The following is a 20,575-nucleotide window of genomic DNA, read 5'->3' as shown; positions in this document are numbered from 1 at the left end:
GGCAGGGCCTATTTGTCTGTCATTAGTGGGCTAGCTGGAGCTGACAGTTCTGAGGAAGGCCAGGGGGACAGGTGCTGAACAGGCCCCGCTGACTGATGGCTCAGCGGATACGTGGAGGGCCAGGGGAGGGCATCTCCTATTCCAACCAGATTCCCCCCCCCCCCCCCCCCCGCTCTCTCTCTGTCTTGCTGGTTTTCTCTCTTTTTTTCTCTTTCTCTCTTTCTTGCTTGCTCCATGTCTTTGGACTGCTTTCTCTGTATGTCTGTCTGTCTCTCTCTCTCTGTATCTCTCTGTCTCTCTCTCTCCGTCTCTCTCTCCCTCCCTTCTCTGTCTGGCACCTGTTGCTGCGGTGAGATCGTTCCCTTATTGCTGTGTAGTCAAACGAGCGAGGCCTCCACAAGCCACCCCTCTTTTCCCTCAATCAATCTCACTTTCTCACCGGCTTGTATTCCCCCGTTTGGTCTCTCTCCCTCGCGGGCTGTCTGCTACTCTATGTTTGGTTGTCCATCTCCCTCTCTTTTGCTGTCTCCACCCTCCCGCTCTCACACCCCACGCCCTCTCTGACTCCCAGGCCCCCCCGGCGTCTTGATCACGGCAGCTGCCCTCCCCCGTTCATCTCCACTTGACCTCCTCCCCATATCCCTTCTCTGCCTTCCCAAACCCCTCTACCACCCCCCCCCCCCTCCTCTGGCATATCACTAGTTCCACCCTCCACATTCTCCAGGGTAGGAATTTGCCCTTGTAGTTGGCCGCTATGAGGGGAAAGTGGGCTCACCCCGGGGGGGGGGGGGGGGGATTACAGAGAGCGAGAGAGAGGGGAAGGGCTCCTCCCACCACCACCTCCCCCTGTTTTCCTGTGCCTCTGGGTTCGGAGTGAGTGACAGGAAATTGGAGTGGCAGTGGAGGGGAGTCTGTGCCAACCTCCTTTCGGCTTCTCCTCTCCTGTGCCTCCATGTCGTTGCCAGGGCCACCGGCTGGCCTCCTAATTTGATAGACAAAAGTGAAATTGTTGGCTTTCAAAGCCCTCGCCGTCCTTGTTGGAAGGTAATCCTTTTACTCCAAAGGGTGCCGTGCGTGAAGCGGCTTTAGATTGCCATTGTCTAATTACATTTGTGCCAGGGATGGATCCAATAGTCTGTAACAAACACACACACACAGGCACTGTGTGTTGATCTCTTGCAATCCTTAACATTCATTGATAAAAAGGAAGTAAATTACATTGGCATTCGCCTGGATGGGCGGCGGAGTCGTCCGAGGCTTTGGGAGATTCTCGTGCATGACTCATGTTGCCCACCCCTGCTGTAACCACTGTACCATCCCTAGCACACGGTTCACCGTGCTACGTGCTACTGTCTGGTCCCATTGGTCTTCACCACCTGATGCACTGTACCAAGGAAGCCACACTGTGATACGCTATTGCAGCACTATGCACTAGGCTTTTGTACTCTCTTATCCAAATAATGCAGCACATGCTACTTGCTATACGAAGATAATTCACTTGGTTAGTGCGGCTGCTTTTGGTGTGGTGTTTTACGTTTTTGGGAGTATAACTAATTTATTGTCTCCAGAGATGTACTCATTTCCTCCTCGTCCCAGCCAGTTTGGCGTACTCCAGTGATTATTGAATAGCGAGTCTCACATTAGCTTTCACTCATGTGGAAAATTGGGTTCCTTTGATTTGGTAAGTTTCCAATTAAATGCAGGCGCGACTATATTAGCGATGGGGAAATGAATTAGTTATAAAGTGTCTTATGCCAAACTTTAATCACTTGCTTGAAGATTTTGGTTCTCCAAACTGCCACCAAATTCTAGAACTTTTCTAAATGTAGCTGATGTCTTTTGGAGTTGACATTATAGTATTGCCTCATAATGACTTAAAGCATTCATACATCTCATTAAATGGAGATGGCTACAGTAGCGGAGGCACAAACAGATCTGATTGGTTCTGCTGCCTGGCTCAGCAGCGGAGGAAACACGGCTACAGGATGTGTCATTTGTTCCCAGTCACCTGACAGTGTTGTAGTCAGAGTGGGGCTAATCCTAGCAACCAACCAGGCCACAGGCCTGCTTATCACACTGCTGCCGGGCCCCCCAGGATCAACTTGTGTCAACACTGAAGGCTAGGCTAGGCTTTGACAAGAGGTGGAAATGTTCCAGCATGCCGTGCCCCGGCTAAATAAACCTCATGTTGTGTCAATTCTGCTTGTGTTACGTACACTTGAGCTTGCGAAAAGGAGACCAGCTATTTTTGCTTTTTGGCTCTTTCCCATAAGCAGTTTAAGGTTTTAAGGGGAAATAATAAATATCATGGCGAGCCCAATAAAGCTGTTAACTGTGAACTCTAAACGTATTATGACTGGAGTCTCGAGAGGAAGCTAACTGGCAGCTAAGTGGCAAAACGGCAGCATGGAATTGGAAAGTGACTTTTGAGTTAGTGTTCCAGCTTCTCTCAGGATCTGTCCCCTCACTCACTGGACCATATGACTGTCTCTCTCCCTCTCCTTCTCTGTCTTTTTCTCTCCCTCCCTATCTCTCTTTCCCTCTTTCTCTCTCCTTCTGTCTCTTTTTCTCCCTCCCTCTCTCTCCTTCTGTCTCTTTCTATCTCTACCTGCCTCTGTCTCTCCTTCTCCCTTCCTCTCTCCCTCCCTCCCTCTCTCTCTCTCTTTCTCCCACCCTCTCTCTGTCTCTCTCTCATTCTCCCTCCCCCTTCTTCTCTCTCGCTCTCTCACTATCGCTCTCTCTCTCCTTCTCCCTCCCTCTCTAATATGACAGAGGAGGCTGGGGTGGCAGGACTGAACGTGTGGTTATGTACTTGGCTCCTGGACTCCCTCAGTGAGCTGGCTGTGCTCGGCTGCAGCCCCACCTCTCTGAGCGGCACGATGACGGCAGGCCTGCTTCACACAGGTGTGAGGGGGGGCCTGCCAGCCATGTGGACGGGGAGCGAATTAGTACCGCAACACTTTGGCAGAGTCGTATTTTGGCGCCCAACCCCCCCCCCCCCGCGCCCCCGTCTGTCAGTGTGAGAGGGCTATCAGGAGCACACTTCGCTGCGGGTGTCGCGGTGAGAGTCGTTTCCCTGCAGCTCTGTTTGAGTGTTGCCCCAGCTTGCCAGGTTGCTGGGCTCACCCCCCTCCACCCTCTCCACACTGTGGAACCCGTACCTGCTTTGGAAGCCACGCTGCAAGTCAAACACCATTAATCAATCAATGCAGAGGCGCTGCGCCAGAATACCAATGAGCCGTCTGAATGTTGGTGATTCCAGACCGGGGGTGGGGGGAGATGGGGTGGGGTGGGGTGAAGGGGGGGGGTACAAACTCCTGAAGACACTTTTTGGGCGATGATAAATGCTCACTTGCTGACAGTCTGGGTGCTGCTCCAATGCCCGTTTAACATGTTACCTACTTAAAATGTTAGTAATGATATGATCTTGAGTGCTTGCTTATTCAATCTAACACACAGACACACCATCTCACACACTAGGTCTTTCATCCTAAACCCAGACCCCCATTACTCCTCATCCAGTACTGCTACATTCAGCTAGCTAATGATTCCAGCCATGATCTCTGACACTTTCCCTCAATCAATGCTCCTAATAACTGTCACTATCTAAATAATGAACACGCTCACTAGAATAATTGTAGCCACAGTATTAAGGAAATCCATCATTTATTTAAGGCTCACTATCTCCCCCGCCCTCCCTGGTTCCCTCCAGATGGATCCGATTTCTCAGAGAGTCTGAGTCACTACTCTCGTCAGTTTTAAGAGTCTCCCGTAATCCTTAAAGAAGACTGAAAAATCAATAGCAGTTTTCACTCTTGAGTTTGAAACTGAAGATTGTTTTGTTGCCCGTGGCTTGTATTGCTTGAACCTGATTATAGTTTGTTTTCAGCATTACATGTTTTTAGCGTTGCCCCTCCCCCTCTCGCACCATTTTCAATAGGAAACTGTCCCTGGCTGAAAGGGAAATACAAGAATAGGGACAGGAAATGAAGTGGTGAACACCCTCTTATCACAACACCTAAATGCCATAGAGGACATCAATCACAGCCAATCACAATAATTCCCTTGGTTAGCTTCAAAACCAGGATATCCTGGTGTGCATACTTTGTAGCACAGTACTTTTGCGTTCTCCAGGACCACCCCAGGACTGCAGTGTAAACTGACACGTTGTTCCTACAGAATAGCGTCGAAACCCCCCCCCCCCCCCCCCCCCCCCCTCCTAATCCAATGTTACAACACGGTGTATTAAGATGGATAAACAGGATTAGACTTAGAGCATCCCTCAGCAGTCCTCTAGCCTTTGTCTCTCTCTACTGTGTAGCTCAGCAGAGAACCAGCCCTCAACCCAGAGAGCTAGCCCAACATCCCAGAGAGCTAGCCCAACATCCCAGAGAGCTAGCCCAACATCCCAGAGAGCTAGCCCAACATCCCAGAGAGCTAGCCCAACATCCCAGAGAGCTAGCCCAACATCCCAGAGAGCTAGCCCAACATCCCAGAGAGCTAGCCCAACATCCCAGAGAGCTAGCCCAACATCCCAGAGAGCTAGCCCAACATCCCAGAGAGCTAGCCCAACATCCCCGAGAACTAGCTTAACATCTGAGAGAGACAGCCCAGCCTTGTGGGGCCAGGGTGCTGCCCTAGGGGCAACATATACAAGACAGGGTGCCGGATTTAGCTGAAATCCAATTAGTTACACTCATTATGTTCCTCTCCGCTCCTCACATGAAGACATGATAACAATTATGAACAATGCTCAGAGGCAACTGTATTATCATACTGGCCTTTTGGTTGAAAGGCAGATAGCAGCAGGGAATTTCCTAGAACAGGGTTAGGAGGAGGGCAGTGTTATATATTCCTGGGAGTTTGTTCTGCTATCTCACTGAGACGGTTAGTTTTACCCTGTTCACCTGCACCTTCATATTCATCTGATGCCGTTCCCCTCTTTATGTAGTCTCCGGAGCGTCTTCACGGTCTATTATCTATATTAAATCTTACGGCCCTTAGCAGAGCTGTCTGCCGGGCCTTCTCTCTAATGTGTGCCCTCTCCCATGCTGGCCCTGAGTGGTGTTGTATCTGGGCTGTGCAGCACATCCGAGGGGGCTGAGGACGCTGGGAGATTAGAGCCGGCCGTGGGCTGTTGAGCCCCCTCTCAGTGTCACAGGCTGGTAATGGAACTGGAGACTGGGCGCAGTGCCATGTGGTGCGTGTGTGTGTGTGTGTGCGTCTGAGCATCTGTTGGCGTGCACGGAGACCCTCACCACTCCTACACAGGATTAGGGATCTGAGAGTGAGAGGGGGGGTCACCCCAGGGCTCACCCCTGCTAATGGATCTCATATGTGGGGGAGATTGGAGAGTGGGGGGGGGGGGTGGGTGGGTGGGTGGGTGGGTGGGTGGGTGGATGGATGGAGGAGGAGGAGAGTTCACAGGGGCTTTGGAGTGTCTCGGTCCAGAGGCCCCGGGGAATGAAACAAAGACATGATGCTGCCACCTTCAGAGCTGGATGACCAGCACCCATAGATCCAGGCTCTTAGCTTTAAAACAAATCTGGCTAAAACAGCAGCTGGCTGCTTATGTACGCACGCGTGTGCACGTATACGTACTGGACGTGTGCACGTGCCTGGCGCTTTGCATTGTTTGTTTTTATTCGGCTAAGCCACGCCAGACGTTCCCTGTCCCCTAAAGGACGAAAGAAATAAATAAAAGTTAAAGCCATGGGATTACCCGCGCAATGAACGATGGATCATAACCCCGCTGCTGCGGACTCTGTAGCAGGGAGGGAGTGGGAAAGACGAAGGAAAAAGAGAACTCGGCCGGAACACGTTGCTTTTCTGTTGCCATCATCACTACGGAGCCTGTCTACCGGTAGCCATGGCAACCCTGTACCCCTCGCCTCACACGCCTTGTTTGCCGTTGTTTTACAGCGAGCGCAGCCGGGATCGCCACAAGTCTCGCAGTAAGGACGGCAGCCGCTCCGAGAAGTCTGTCACCATCAACGCTCCGCCTGCAGAGCCGCTGCTGGGAGATTCATCTGTACGAGGAGAAGAGGTGCAGGTAGGCCCAGAGGACACAACCACACCACACCACAACCTCACCACACCACAACCTCACAACACCACGACCTCACCACGACCACACCACACTACAACCACAACCTCACCACACCACACTACAACCTACCACAACCACACCACACCACAACCACACCACAACCTCACCACACCACACTACAACCACACCACAACCTCACCACACCACACTAAAACCTACCACAACCACACCACACCACAACCACACCACAACCTCACCACACCACACTACAACCACACCACAACCTCACCACACCACACTACAACCTACCTCAACCACACCACACCACAACCTCACCACAACCACACCACAACCACACCACAACCACACCACAACCTCACCACACCACACCACACCACAACCACACCACAACCACACCACAACCACACCACAACCTCACCACAACCACACTACAACCACACCACAACCTCACCACAACCACACCACACTACAACCACACCACAACCTCACCACACCACACTAAAACCTACCACAACCACACCACACTAAAACCTACCACAACCACACCACACCACAACCACACCACACCACAACCACACCACACTACAACCACACCACACCACAACCACACCACACTACAACCATACCACAACCTCACCACACCACACTACAACCACAGCACAACCTCACCACACTACAACCACACCACAACCTCACCACACCACACTAAAACCTACCACAACCACACCACACCATAACCTCACCACACAACAACCATACCACAACCTCACCACACCACACTACAACCACACCACAACCTCACCACACTACAACTAAACCACACTACAACCACACCACACTACAACCACACCACACTACAACCACACCACACTACAACCACACCACAACCTCACCACACTACAACCATACCACATCCTCACCACACTACAACCTCACCACACTACAGCCACACCACAACAACGCTACAACCCCTCTACACTACAACCACACCACAACCACACCACTACTACTCTACAACCACTGTACACTACAACCACACCACAATCACACTACAACCACTCAGCCATAAACAGTCCCTGACCATTCTCCACCGCAAAAGCAGCCAAATACTATCATAGTTGACATATATGTCAATCCTGTCTTGTGTAAAGATGTATATAAAGATGTGTGTGTATATATATATCTCAGAAACCCCTCCAGAAAGGTCACGTTCAGTCAACACCACACTTCAGCTTGTCTGGCCCTGCTCTTGGTGTCGTCTATCGTTTGAGTGTCTGAGTGCCTCTGAATCACACAGCATCAAGGACCCATCAGGGTGGGAACAGGGAGATGACTGTCATCTACCGCACTCCACATCTGGTTAGGGTACTGGCAGGTTTTTTATTGACGGTGTGGTTTGTTAACATTAGCGCATGAACAGTATGCATGTAATCCAATCCATCCCATTTTTGAACAGATGAAGACTTTTCAGCCCTCTTTGAAGCTCTCTGATTAAACAGAGTGCTCGTGGTTTCATGGGATTGGTCGTGGAGCTGATCAGTGGTCATTGTCCCTCATGCTAAATGGGGGCCTTTCTCCAGGCTGATGGAGCTGAGTGCTGAGCTGAGACTGTTTGGAGAGCTGGACGACTGAATACAATTGTTGATTCAAAGTGCCAGACAGACAGATGGAGGAAGAGAGCGAGGGAGGGAAGGAGGGCGAGGGAGAGCGAGGGAGAGCGAGGGAGAGAGCGAGAGGGAGAGAGAGAGAGGGAGAGAGACCTGCAATAGCACTGCTTTGGAGACTCACAACCACACGCGCACTCACATGCACAGCTCACTGACCTATTTGGCTCTCCCCCTCAGAGCTCAAGACCTGAGAGCAGCATGTGTGTGTTTGACATTTAGTGTTCCCTACTTTACATGTGTGTCTGTGTGCAAAGCATTACAGGATGGGATTTCAGACAGCGGTCCTCTTCAGTATCAGTTTTTTTTAGGTTAGATTGTAAATTATGACTACTTTTTATTCCCCTTAGTATTAGCTAGATCCCCCTTAGTATTAGCTAGACTTTGCTCCTTTTGTATAGTTAGTCCACATATTTAAGTTTCAGTATTCTTATATGTTTAATGTATGCACCTCCCTGCCAAAGTAAATTCCTTGTTTGTGCAAACATTCATGGAGAATAAAACCCTTTCTGATTCTGATTCTGGTATTGATGTCTTATTCATAATGCTGCCTGGGGTAGTGTTGAAAACCTTGTGTTTGGCCTTAGTTGTAGTCGTCATCAGGGCTGTTGAAGAGGGGTAGAGAGAGCGTGAGGGGGGGAGGGAGGGAGACACACAGGCACAGGCATGTCAACACACACACACACACACACACGCTGGTGTACACGAGGGGTGCCAGTCTTCAGCAAGCTGTGACTTCTCAGCACAGCCACAACCAGCGATGTGTGTTTGCTCTAGATCTTGTGTGTGTGTGTGTGTGTGTGTCCATGTGTGTTTGTAGTATTTAACTTGCTGTGTCAGGAGGGCGTTGGTTTTAATCTGCTGTTTCTTCATCGATGTCCTGGAGCCTGAGCTCCCGTGTGTGTGTGAGGCCTCCAGGGACTGGATGTGTTTGAACTGAGATTCTAGTTATCGAGCAGCTAGCATCGCAGTGAGGCTGGCCAAAACCTCTAGGCCACGCGCCTCGCATTCAGCACACTCTCACAGGAGCTCTCCTAACAAGAGAGAGAACTACACTCGTATCTGTCTGGTGCCACTGCTGGGGGGGGGGGGGGGGCTGTGTTGTGTTAGCCTCGCTAGTTGATTAACTGGGGGTGGAGTTCAGTGGCTACAAAGTTCTTTAGCTCAGTTGAACCAGGGAGCTGACAACAGCACTACAGGGCTGTACTACATCATTGTGTGAAGTGGCACACTGGGGGGGAATTTGATATACATAATCCCAACCACATTCTTTAGGAATTAGCACCCTCCCCTTTGAACACAGTCGGCTGTTTGAAAGAGAAAGTGGATCTGGTTATATTTATAGTTCACGCGGATGTCAATGAAACCAGAAGCCTCGGTACTAAACAATACAACCGTGTGTGCGTGTGTGTGTGTGTGTGTATCGTTTTGCATGAGTTTCACGTGTTTGTGCGACACACACACCCACCTAGGTATATGCTCATTTCTTTGTCATGTTCGCTAATTGTGCTATTGAGGGCACATTACACAGCACCGTGCTCCCGGGTGCATGTGTGCGCCTGTGCAGAGATCATGTGCCGTCTGTGTGCGAGGTGTCAGGGGACCGACGACCTGACTAAACCTCTGCCAGTCGGTCGTTTTGGCCATATCTGTGGTCAAAGGCAAGCGGACGTCCCCCGCTCTCCATGTCCACTAGGTACCCTTGGGGCTTATCCAATCACACATCAGATACAATGCTCCAAAAACCTCTTAATCCCCAGCCCCACAACATGCACCTCTTCCTCCTCTCCCCCCCCCCCCATTTCCTCCAGCTCAGTTCTACCCAATTAAACTCAACCGCCTGTGTTCTCAAATGCGGGGCTAGTCAGTGGCAGCTTGCTAGGTACGGCAGCAGCTAGCTAGGCACAGTAGCAGCATTCTGTGGAAGGCAGCAGGGCACGGCGGAGGTGTCGTTTGTGTGGTGGACCAGGGACTATTGAGACGGGCTGCGATGTCCACCATGATGCGGCATAGCTCTTGCGTTCATGTTTGGGACCCGTACCCTATGGTGAGTGGAGGTGTGTGTGTGTGTGGGGGAAGGGGGGTTGGAGGGGGATATTTCACCATCCCAGTCTGGGTGGAAGTTTCCCAGTATTGCCCCAATGCGGGGAGGTGATGGGGGGGGATCACAAGGCTGCAGGCTGTGGAGCTGTCTGTGAGGTGGAAGGATGAATGATGACTGTGGTTTCCACTCCTGTGCGTCCTTTGGGAAATGTGCTCGGTGTTTTAGCGAGTCCTTGTGGGATCATTGGAGCCTTATGAATGCTGTGGGGATGGTATTTAGGAAGGAACGTCCAACACATTATGAAATGAATCTGTTACTGGGATCATATCCTGTTTATTTTTGGGGGGTTTTATCGTAGCGACCCGGCACCTTGCTTTTCCTTCTCTCCTTTATTCATCCTGATTTGTCTCCTCTCCTCCATCCTTCCTCCTCCTATGTCCTCCAATCTCCTCTCCTCCATCTCCTTACGGTTTCACTCCTCCGTCCTTCCTTCCGTCTCCTCCATCCTCCCTCCCTGTCCTCCGTCCTTCCTTCCGTCTCCTCCATCCTCCCTCCCTGTCCTCCGTCCTTCCTTCCGTCTCCTCCGTCCTTCCTTCCGTCTACTCCATCCTCCCTCCGTCCTCCATCCTTCCTTCCGTCTCCTCCATCCTCCCTCCCTGTCCTCCATCCTGCCTTCCGTCTCCTCTCCTCTCCTCCAGTCTCCTTTCCCCCTGTCCTCCTCCCACACTGCACTGCTCACTGGGTCAGAAGCAATGAACGGAGAGTGGAGCGGAGGCAGGGCTGAGTGAAGAGAGAGAGAATCAGAGGAGCTGCCTAGGGGTAGAAGGATAGAGGGCGAGTTGGGGGGGGGGCGGGGTTGAAGGGCAGGCACCCTTCTCTCTACCTAATTGGTTTATTATTTTGTTTGCCCTCACTCTCTCTGGGGGGCACAGATGTTTGTTTAATGGACCCGGTCCACCCCCCCCCCCCCCACGATCCTTCCCTTCCTTCTCTTTTCTTCCCCTCCCCCCTCCCATCATTGCCGCCGTTAGGACATCCCTTGTGATGTCTCTCTCTGCTTTCCAAAGCTCCTTGCATTATAAGGCAGAACACACAAACCCATACAATCCCTCCCAAGGCATGATGGGAGATCGTTTCTATATTAAGAGCCGCGGAGGAGAGCGGGGCAGCAGTGACGACGGAGGCAGGGAGGTCAGCTCTCCTGTGCCACTCTCTGTAGCTGGACTCTCCCTGGATATGCTGCCTGGGCTGTCTGGAGGAAGGCGTGCCTCAACCTAGCTTTCCGAGATTCGACTGTTTCAACTCCAGAGTCCAGTTTTGTGATGGAGGGAGTGAAGGGAGTGGAGGAGGTTTTGGCGGTGGGTGAGTTGATGGAGGAGTTTAAGGAAGTAGTCGTGGTTACGGAGGAGGACTCGACCTCTCCTCCTGAGACCAGCCCAGGACCCTGCCCTAAACCTGGCCAGGTAAGCTGCTCACTGGCTGTCTGGCTGACTGACTGGTGGACTTACTGACTGGAAGACACAACAGCTGGCTGGTTGGCTTGCTGATTTGTTTTGTTGGCCAGGTCATTGCAGCCAGCTGCAAATGTATATATGTTAGCTATTCGTGTTGAGTAGGGGGGCAGTTAGAGTTTGGGTGACTGGTTTTAATGTTTGTGCCTGTGTGTTTGTTGACGGAAGACTTAAATTGTTTGCTGACTAGTGTGCGTGTATTCGTTCAATTCTGCAGCGCAGGTGCAGTGCGTTAGATTAGTGATGCGGAAGGCAGATGCGTTCTCTGAGAGTCGTGTGTTTGTCTGTTTTTCAAGATGGCCGCCTCAGGAAAGCACATTTTGCATGGGGTTTGCAAAATTAGCAACACCAAAGCTAGTGTAGTTTGCCCCATCGTATAATTATAGTTTTTTTTTTATCAGGCTTCCTGTTTCAGGAGTGACGGTGTTGGTCAATACGTTCGGGTCACCTACTCAGTTAGTCACAACTAATGCCCAGGTGACAACCTGCTGCTTTCAGTTGACTCTCAAAAGGCAGTGGCTCTCAGCACTCAGGTCCTAACCTCCCAGGGTGTGCAGCCCTTCCTCCCTCCCTCCCTCCGTGTTAGAGAGGTTGTTTAACACTTACCTTCCCTGTCCTGACACGTATGTGTCAGCTGTGTTGGTTCTGCCTCCCCCGGCTCCTCTCTGGGGCTGAGAGGGATGTCACCAGCTCCTTGGAATGCATTCAGTCTGTTGCTATATTTACACACTCACAGGGTGTACACATCTTCTGACACACACACACACACACACTGCATCTCCCTGGAGTGTAGACCGCTATGTGATGTCTCCCAGCACAGGGCCTTGTTTTATCTAGCCTACTTAGCGCTGAGCTAACTTTAATAGCCTCCTGATTTATTTGGAGAGACCATAGCCGGTATTTAAATTCAAACACGCGTTAACCGTAAGTTAGAGGAACGGCAGAACATTCACAGTTTGCACTGGCATGCCAATTCAAACACACACACACAGAGTTACAAGTCATTTAAAAATAAATCACTTTTGAATGGTTTCTTCTCGAGATGGCTGGTTATCGTCTTGATCGCTTTCCCTCGACGTCGACTCTATTCACACTGTTGAATAGGAGGAAATGAGGGTCAGAGCGGCTGTGTGGGAATGCCACCCCTCTCCTCCGTCGTCATGTACAGGAGACCGAGGGGGGGGGGGGCGTGGGAGAACCCACAGTGCTCTTACATCGGTCCAACACTCAAGACGTTTGTGGGTTCCAAAACCTGCCCTTCACCTCACATTGGATTCGATATTGAGATTCGATTAGACACACGTACCTTCTCAGTGAGGTACCGTCCCTGTTCCCCATCGTGTTCTGTCTCCTCCCCCCCACCCCCCATCCCCCTCTCCTCTCCAGTGCACACTGCAGAGGGCGGAAGAGCATGTCCAATCAGATTTTTCCATTTACGTCTAGTTCCATCTGGCTTTTCTGACTCGGGACATCTTCCCTGCCTCCCTCGCATCCCTGTCACTGCAAATAACTGGGAACCACTCGTGTTTTCTTTTTTTCAGAGATCTCTTTTTTTCCAGCGTTTTTCTTGTGATGGTGACCGTGTTTACAGGGACAGGAAATGGAGTGGAGAGAGGGGAGGACATGTGGTAAATGACCCCGGGGTGGAATCAAACCCGGGTCGCTCCGGTACAGCTTTAGCCTATGGGTACGTGCTCTACCCGATCACCCACATGGGCGAGCCGAGCCCACTCATCTTTTAACCCTCTCTCGTTTGTGTTCTCTCTCCTCCTCACTGCCTTCTCCTCTCTCTTTCGTTACCTGGAACATTTGGATGAAGGTAGGCCGTATGGCTGCCAGCGTCAGATTAAGTCCTGATGATTGTGTTATCCCATGAAGAGATTTAGGTCAGACTATTTTTACTCAGGCACACACAGGAAAGCCCTGGGCAGACGAGACTGTGGGCAGGAAGGACCCGAAGCAGGACTGCCCCAAACCCACAGTTTCCCTCTGTGTTGACTTGTATGTTACACAAAAAGTGTGTTCCGAGTGTTTCAGATCCCTTCACCGACCACTAATCGGGGAGGGACTAGTAAACACACAATCTTCTTGGCACACACACACACACGCACACACGCTGATGACTGTTTCCATCTTTGGGTGGGGAGGGAGGGCGTGCCAGCCATCCCTGGCCAGCATAGTGTGCCAACCGGATTACTCTGTCTGACACACAATCTGTCCACACTTCGCCAAAGTGGCTTACGTACGCACCATCAACAATCCACTTCCATCGAGAATGCAACAAAATAATAGATACTGTCCCTGCCTACGAGGGAATTGTCGTTTCCCTGGGACTGCTGGAGAAGAACTGTGCTGCAGCAGTTTGCTGAGGACGTTCCTTATGAGTGTTTGTTGACGGGGATTGTGGGGTATGAAGGGAAGCGAGGATTGCTAACCTTGGTCTCTGGGTGACAGTTAGCAATGGAGTATTCATCTGAGGAACACTTGATTTGAAATGGTGCAGGATTTGGCTGGTCTCAGCCTCTCATGAGAGCGATGCTACCTTTGTCCCCAGGCCCTTGCAGTGGAGGGCCTCTTGAATTGCCACTTTGCATTAATGAAGGGTGTCCCCTTTTTTTTTTTTTCCCCGGACAATATAGACGGCGTCGCACTCGTTTTCACTGGCCCAAACCTGCACTCACGTTTATGGGTTCGGTTTGCCTCGCGATTCTTTCAATCTAGATGCAGATGTCGGGCTGCGTACGTCCGCACCCACTAATGTCATGACCCCCCTCACCCTTTGACCTCCTTCTGACCCCTGGGGCTTGCATTCCGCTCTCTGTGCGATCTCATTGGTCATCTTTGACGGTGGTATTGTCTGGGTGACTGACTGGCTAGAGGGATGGGTATTTATGACCGTCATTTGTTATCTGTAGGCGGCAGTGCAAAGCTGCCAATGCATCAGGACATCTAGAATGAGATGGAAACGCATCATAAATACACACTCACTGGGGCACGTTCACAAACACAACTGTGTTCGAACCGCTTTATGATAATGTTAGGAAACCGAGACCCTTTGCAGAGCTGGCCTGGATATGCCTGCTCTCCAGCCATGGATAGAGTGTCACAAGGCCGGTCCCTCCATTGTTCTGGCCCAACCCAGCCTCTGCTGTTTTAACCCCCAGGCCAGTGGGACAAAGAATCTCTAGCCTCACCCCCCCCCTCCCGCCTTCTCCTTGCACCCTCCCTGCTCCTCCAGTCGACTCACCCCTGCCCCCCCTCCCCCTCAGGCAACCAAGGATGATGGTAACGCATCCTGTAGGAATTCTCCGTTCACTATCCTCTCTCTGTAATCTCTCTCTCTCTGTCTGTTTCTCTCTCGCTCTCTATCCTCTCTCTCTCTCTCCCCACTCTCTCCTTCTCTTCACACCTCTCAACCCCTACCCTCTCCTTCACTCTGTGCTATTTTTACCACCCCCTCCCCCCCCATCTCTTCCTGATTAGATCTTGTAAAAGGCGGTCCTCCGCAGTGTAAATGACAGGAGATGGAGGAAGGGTGGAAGAAAGGCAGGCTCTGGGGGGCTGCTGCGGCCCTGCTCCCCTGCCGTGGGCCACCGTGTCAGGGCCGCTCTGCGCTACTTAGAGGGCCGCCGGAGCAGGCCGAGTTGTGACTGGCCCATAAAGAGGCGTCGTCTGTGCTGTTTTAACAGCTCCCTCCCGCGACCCCCGACCTTTATTATCTGCGGATGTGCCGTCAAACGCAGAGTCAGCTCGTCGCCGCTTCCCTGGTTCCGCCAGCCGCTCGCCCTCTTTTTGTCTTTAGTTCCGCTCCTCCTCTCTCTCTCTCTTTTTTCTTTTTCTTTTTTGGACTTTAGCTTTGCTCCATGCGGTTGAAAGACACATTTGCCCGACATGAGGGCGAGAAAATGAGACCAGGGATCGTCCGAGATCCCTCTACCTTACTGACTGGCACCTCTGAATCCAACAGTGAACAGACTGAGATTGACTTTGTCTCATCAAAGCACCTGACCTTGTTATTTTGTCTCATCCCCCCCCCCTCCTTCTCTCTCTTTCACTCTCTCTCTCTCTCTCTCTCTCTCTCTCTCTCCCTCTCTCTCTCTCTCTCTCTCTCTCTCTGTCTCTCTGTCTGTCTCTCTGTCTCTCTGTCTGTCTCTCTGTCTCTCTCTCTCTCTCATCACCTTGCCCACCCCCCAGGATGACAACTGGGGCGAGACCACCACGGCCGTCACAGGCACGTCGGAGCACAGCCTCTCCCAGGAGGACATTGTGCGCATCACCAAGGACCTGGAGGACAGCGTGGGCCTGGACTGCCGGCGCTACCTGGCCCTGACCCTGGGCGTGGTGACGGGCCTCCTGGTGTTCCTCACGCCCCTGGCCTTCCTGGCGCTGCCCCACCTGCTGTGGCCGTCGCGGCTGCAGCCGTGCGGCACGGCGTGCGAGGGCCTGTTCATCTCGGTGGCGTTCAAGCTGCTCATCCTACTGCTGGCCGCCTGGGCACTGTTCTTCCGGCCGCGGCGCGCCGGCCTGCCGCGCGTCTTCGCGTTCCGGGCGCTGCTCGCCGTGCTGGTGCTGCTGTTCGTGGTCTCCTACTGGCTGTTCTACGGCGTGCGCATCCTGGATTCGCAGGTGAGGCGGGAACAGGGGGCAAAGGGGGGGGGGGGGGGGACGTTGTTCTGGTCCTGCTACTTAGTGTAACTCTCGTCTCTTTCTGATTGTGTACAGTTTGATGGTTACACAACAATGTTTTCTTGCACACAGACAAGCACAAACATCATAGCTTAGGTGTTCAAATAGAGGTAATTAATGACACGCCCTATCGTGTTCTTATGCAAGGATTTACATTTGATCTAGATAGGAATATGTTTTCTGTGCGTGTGTGTGTGTGTGTGTGTACTGACCTCCACTGTCTTGTGTTAATAACAAAAAGTGTGTGCCTCCATGACTATTTACACACCGGGTGCAAACAATGAACATTCTGGAACAAGCTGCCAGTACTGACCCCTATTTGCCCTGTGTCTCGTCCCCCCCCCCCCCCTGCAGGATGAGAACTACCAGGGCATCGTGCAGTATGCCGTGTCCCTGGTGGATGCGCTGCTCTTCATCCACTACCTGGCCATCGTGCTGCTGGAGCTCAGGCAGCTGCAGCCCTGCTTCTCCCTGGGCGTCACGCGCTCCACGGACGGGGAGACGCGCCACTACAACCTCGGCCAGCTCAGGTGAGCGGTGGTGGGGGGAGGGGAGAGAGAGGAGAGAGGGCAGGCGGAAGGGGGGTGGGAGAGGGGTGTATTGGGGGTGGGGAGAGGAAAGGAAGGGGAGGTTGGTGGGGAGAGGAGGGAGGGAGGGAGGGAGGGAGGGAGGGAGGGAGGGAGGGAGGGAGGGAGGGAGGGAGGGAGGGAGGGAGGGAGGGAGGGAGGGAGGGAGGGAGGGAGGGAGGGAGGGAGGGAGGGAGGGAGGGAGGGAGGGAGGGAGGGAGGGAGGGAGGGAGGGAGGGAGGGAGGGGCAGAAGGACTGTGAGAAAGCTGGTTAGGAAGGTTAGGGGCGAAAGACGCCTGAGAAAGGGGGGGGGGAGAAAGATAAGGGTGATATAACACACAAGGCAGGAGGAGAGTGCTCTTAAAGGAGTGAAGGAAAGATAAAGACGAGAGAGCGGTCGACACGGGGAGACAGGCAGCGAGAGGAGAGACTGTGACTAACAGTCACCAGACCGTGACTGGGAGGGGGAGCAGAAAGCTGGGAGTGATCGTGAGAACAGCTCTGACTAGAAGAACCAGGTATTTTACGACTCTGCCCATGCGCTGTGCTCGCAACACCAACAAAACAAGCATCTCATTCTCAGCCATTTAACAGGCGCCCTCGGATAAAAGCCTGTTGAACAACCTTGAGTCTAAAGACACTGTGTGTTTCAACTCCTGTGTACGACCACTGAGGCTATCGTAGGACGGTCCTGTGGTTCCACAAGGCCTCTGTGGCCCTGTCTCCTCCCAGCCCCCGTGCCGTGTGGCGTGGCCTGATTGGTGAAGGAGGGAGGGGGGCGGGGGGCCTTGAGTGTGGAGCTCCCGGTCCCGTTCACACTCGGGAGAGGGGAGGACAGAAAGAGCTCGGCCTTCTGCTCGACTTGCCCCTCTGCCGCTTTTGTCTGAGGACAAGGAGGCTGTCCTGGGGCCGTTGTTCCTCATAACTGCAGTTTTTCCACCCGAGTTTGGCCAACCAACACAGACACGCACATAATTCACTCGCTCTCTCTATCTGTCTACGTCTATGGTCCGTCTGTGACTATAAACAACAGCTAATTAGTGCTCCCTACAGGGCTACGAAGCAGCTGGTCAGGGTGCGCAAACACTTAGCTTTGCAGAAACACACACACACGCCATGATACTGATTTCCAGTAGAACCAGAAGCAGGGGCTGGCTGCTTTTTCCGGGCCGTTATCAGACGTCGAGTGCTGACATTCCTGTGTTGTCCGTGTCGGGCCAGCGGGCTAATAGGCCGGCCGTCTGTCTGTCTGCTGATGCCTTATCACACTGAGGAGCCAGCCTGAGGGGGCAGGGGGTCTGTCTCCTCTGAGGCTGGAGGAAGCTCTCTCTCTCTCTCTCTCTGACTCCCTCTCTCCTCTCCGTCTGTCGCTTTCTGTCTCTCTCTCTCTTTCTAGCTCTCTCCTCTCTGTCTCCCTCTCAGCCTCTCCCCTCTCTTTCTAGCTCTCCTCTCTCTTTCTGTTTCTCTCTCTCCCGCTCCTCTCTCTCGCTCTCTCTCTCTTTCTGTTTCTCTCTCTCCCGCTCCTCTCTCTCGCTCTCTCTCTCTTTCTGTCTCTCTCCCGCTCCTCTCTCTCTCTCTCTTTCTGTCTCTCCCGCTCCTCTCTCTCTCTCTTTCTGTCTCTCTCTCTCCCGCTCCTCTCTCTCTCTCGCTCTCTCTCTCTCTCTCTTTCTGTCTCTCTCTCTTCCGCTCCTCTCTCTCTCCCGCTCCCCTCTCTCTGTCCGTCTCTCGAGGAACCCCCTGGAAGGTTGCAGCGCCACGGCTAACCACCGGTAGCCTCCAGAGATCCGTCTCCACCAAGGGAAACCCGCTATTCCGGTCGGCGGTTGTTTACTTGTTTACTTCCAGTGTGCGGCTTTCGCCTTTCAAGCTCCTGCTTTCAGAAGAGCCGCGGGCACAGAGGAAGACGCAGCACTGGGACGGCTCTGTGCTCGGTGTGTGTGTCTTCTTCAGCTTTGCTGCAGCTTAATAATTGATCAAAGCACCCGCCTGACGCAGCACTTTAGGGCTGCCGCCTGCCACACAATGGCTGTGTCTTGTAGTGCTCTGAAAACTTTAGACGGCGGTTTGTCCTTGTTTTTGAGGTTGCCAACGGTGACATTGCGCTTTCATGCGAACTTGCAAGCATTTGGGTTGTCGCATGCCCGGCATAAAGCAGGGCCTGAACAGGAAAAGGTTGCTGGTTCACATTCCCGGTTTAGTGCATGGGGAAGCATCAACGGTTAGGGCTAGGGCTAGGAGACGGCGGGTGCGGAGCCGTTGTGTGTCGATCACGGTACTCTCGGCGCTTGCGAACACATATGTTCAAATCCAGTAATACCCTTCATCCTCCAGCGGCCATTTTCCATGAGCCAGTGTCTGGGGATGATGAGCAGGCTTGATCCCTCTGTGGTGGACAGATGGCCTCTGCCTCAGCATCCGTGCCGGGTCAAGCACCGCGGCAGCAGAGGTTGAGGAGAGGAGAGACGAGCTATTCTGGTGGACAAGAGGACGCGCTGTGCTCCCGCCGCGAGGGGAAAACGAGAAGCACATGCTGCTGTCTGGCACGCGGGGTCATCGGCAACAATTAAGTTAGGATGACTCACCGCTTAACGAGAGACACAAGCCTGGGCAACCACCCACTCTCCACCCCCAGTCTCTAAGCACAGGGGCTGTTCTCCTGAATGGAGTTTGGGATCTGAACCCAGACCAGCCTGGAGGAAGGTTTTATCCTTCAGGGCCCTGACTGTTGCTCAAGGCCCTGACTGACACATCAACAGCTCTCCTGTCAGCGGACCAATGCACCTTAGTCAGTGTACTAGACCCTGTGTGGGGTTAAAGAACGTTATGGACTTGAATGACACTCCCGTTGTATTTTAATTTTGAGTTTTTCCGTCTATGGGGTTCACTTTGTGTGTCCCAGGTTGCTTCGAGAGATAAGACACGACGTGTTTCATATCTGCAGAATAGACCCTATCCTCATCTCTCTGTCTCTCTCTCATGTGGGCTATTGCTCTGTCAGCATCGATTGCTTTGTTTGAATGTGTTGACGGCATTTTTGTACCTCAAGGCCACGTTTTATTCATTCTGCGTTATTGATTTGAATACCGGGGGCCTCTCGCTTATTGTCTTTTCTGCAGAAATGGCAAAGATCTTCCTCTTTGTGTATCTCACTCAAGCAGCTTGAGGAGTCCTGTTGTTTATTCTGTGCCTCTTTTTTTCCTTTTCTGTATCCCTGCCCACCCCCCCCCCCCCCCCCCCCCCTCTCTCTCTCTCTCTCTCTTGGTCTCTCAGTATCCAGCGGGCAGCACTGGCCATCTTAGAGAACTACTACAGGGACTTCCCGGTCCACAACCCCGCCCTGCTGACCGCCTCCAAGACCCGCGCGGCCAAGCATCTGGCCGGCCTCAAAGTCTACAACGTGGATGGTGAGTTCCCGGCGTCGCCCACGGGTGAGTGGGGGAGGGTCTGTGTGTGGGTCATGAGTCTGTACCTGTGCCGTGTCCCCCATCTCTAGTCTTGTGTGTTCCACCTGACCCCTATCGGTAACTGGCTCTCCTCTCCTCCTGTCTCTCTCTCTCTCTTTCTCTCTGCTTTATTGTGCTCCACCCCCTAAAGAAACCTTTAAAGCTAAACTGAAAGCGTACCTATTGGACAGTAAGTAAAAGCAGCTTGGTGTCACTCTAAACCCTGCATCTCGGCGCACGGCCACCTGTCACTCACTCACCTTGGCCCCGCCCACTGGAGCTGCAGCCTATCAATCCCCTTGCACTGAACGGTTGACATGAAGACGCCACACTGGGTATAACGCGGATGTACTTCCTTGTGTGTGTGTGTGTACATTTGCCAGGCTACTGTGTCTGGCTATATCATTTATTGGACCACTATCACAACCAGACCAGCGGCACTCGAACACAAATACATTTGTTTTTCTTCCCCGAGTGTACTCAGGTCCCACACAATCACCATATACCTCCTTTTCACTCTCTCCCTGTGCACCGAGTGTCCTTTTACTCTTTTACCTCCTCCTCCTCTCTTTGAATTGAGCGCAGCTCTT

The 20,575-nt window shown here is 52.6% G+C and overlaps 1 protein-coding gene across 3 annotated transcripts in view; it reads left to right on the top strand.

The window, feature by feature from the left end:
- Positions 1-20,575, top strand: part of LOC146261120 (vang-like protein 1) — a 32,354-nt gene that overhangs the window by 7,097 nt on the left and 4,682 nt on the right. The window contains exons 3-7 of one of the 3 annotated variants that reach the window (XM_084668372.1): positions 5,923-6,052; positions 15,484-15,915; positions 16,330-16,505; positions 19,813-19,946; positions 20,137-20,175. In XM_084668372.1, coding sequence (XP_084524498.1) covers positions 5,923-6,052; positions 15,484-15,915; positions 16,330-16,505; positions 19,813-19,946; positions 20,137-20,175 — 911 coding nt within the window. Of the gene's footprint in view, positions 1-5,922; positions 6,053-15,483; positions 15,916-16,329; positions 16,506-19,812; positions 19,971-20,136; positions 20,176-20,575 lie in introns of all 3 variants that reach the window. The other 2 variants (XM_084668371.1, XM_084668370.1) reach the window with 2 other exon arrangements.

The sequence above is a fragment of the Hypomesus nipponensis genome, chromosome 12 (assembly GCF_054491055.1).
Source record: "Hypomesus nipponensis isolate SF chromosome 12, ASM5449105v1, whole genome shotgun sequence".
Classification (NCBI taxonomy): domain Eukaryota; kingdom Metazoa; phylum Chordata; class Actinopteri; order Osmeriformes; family Osmeridae; genus Hypomesus; species Hypomesus nipponensis.
Note: the sequence above shows the minus strand (reverse complement) of the source record. Positions and strands in the feature narration are given on the sequence as shown.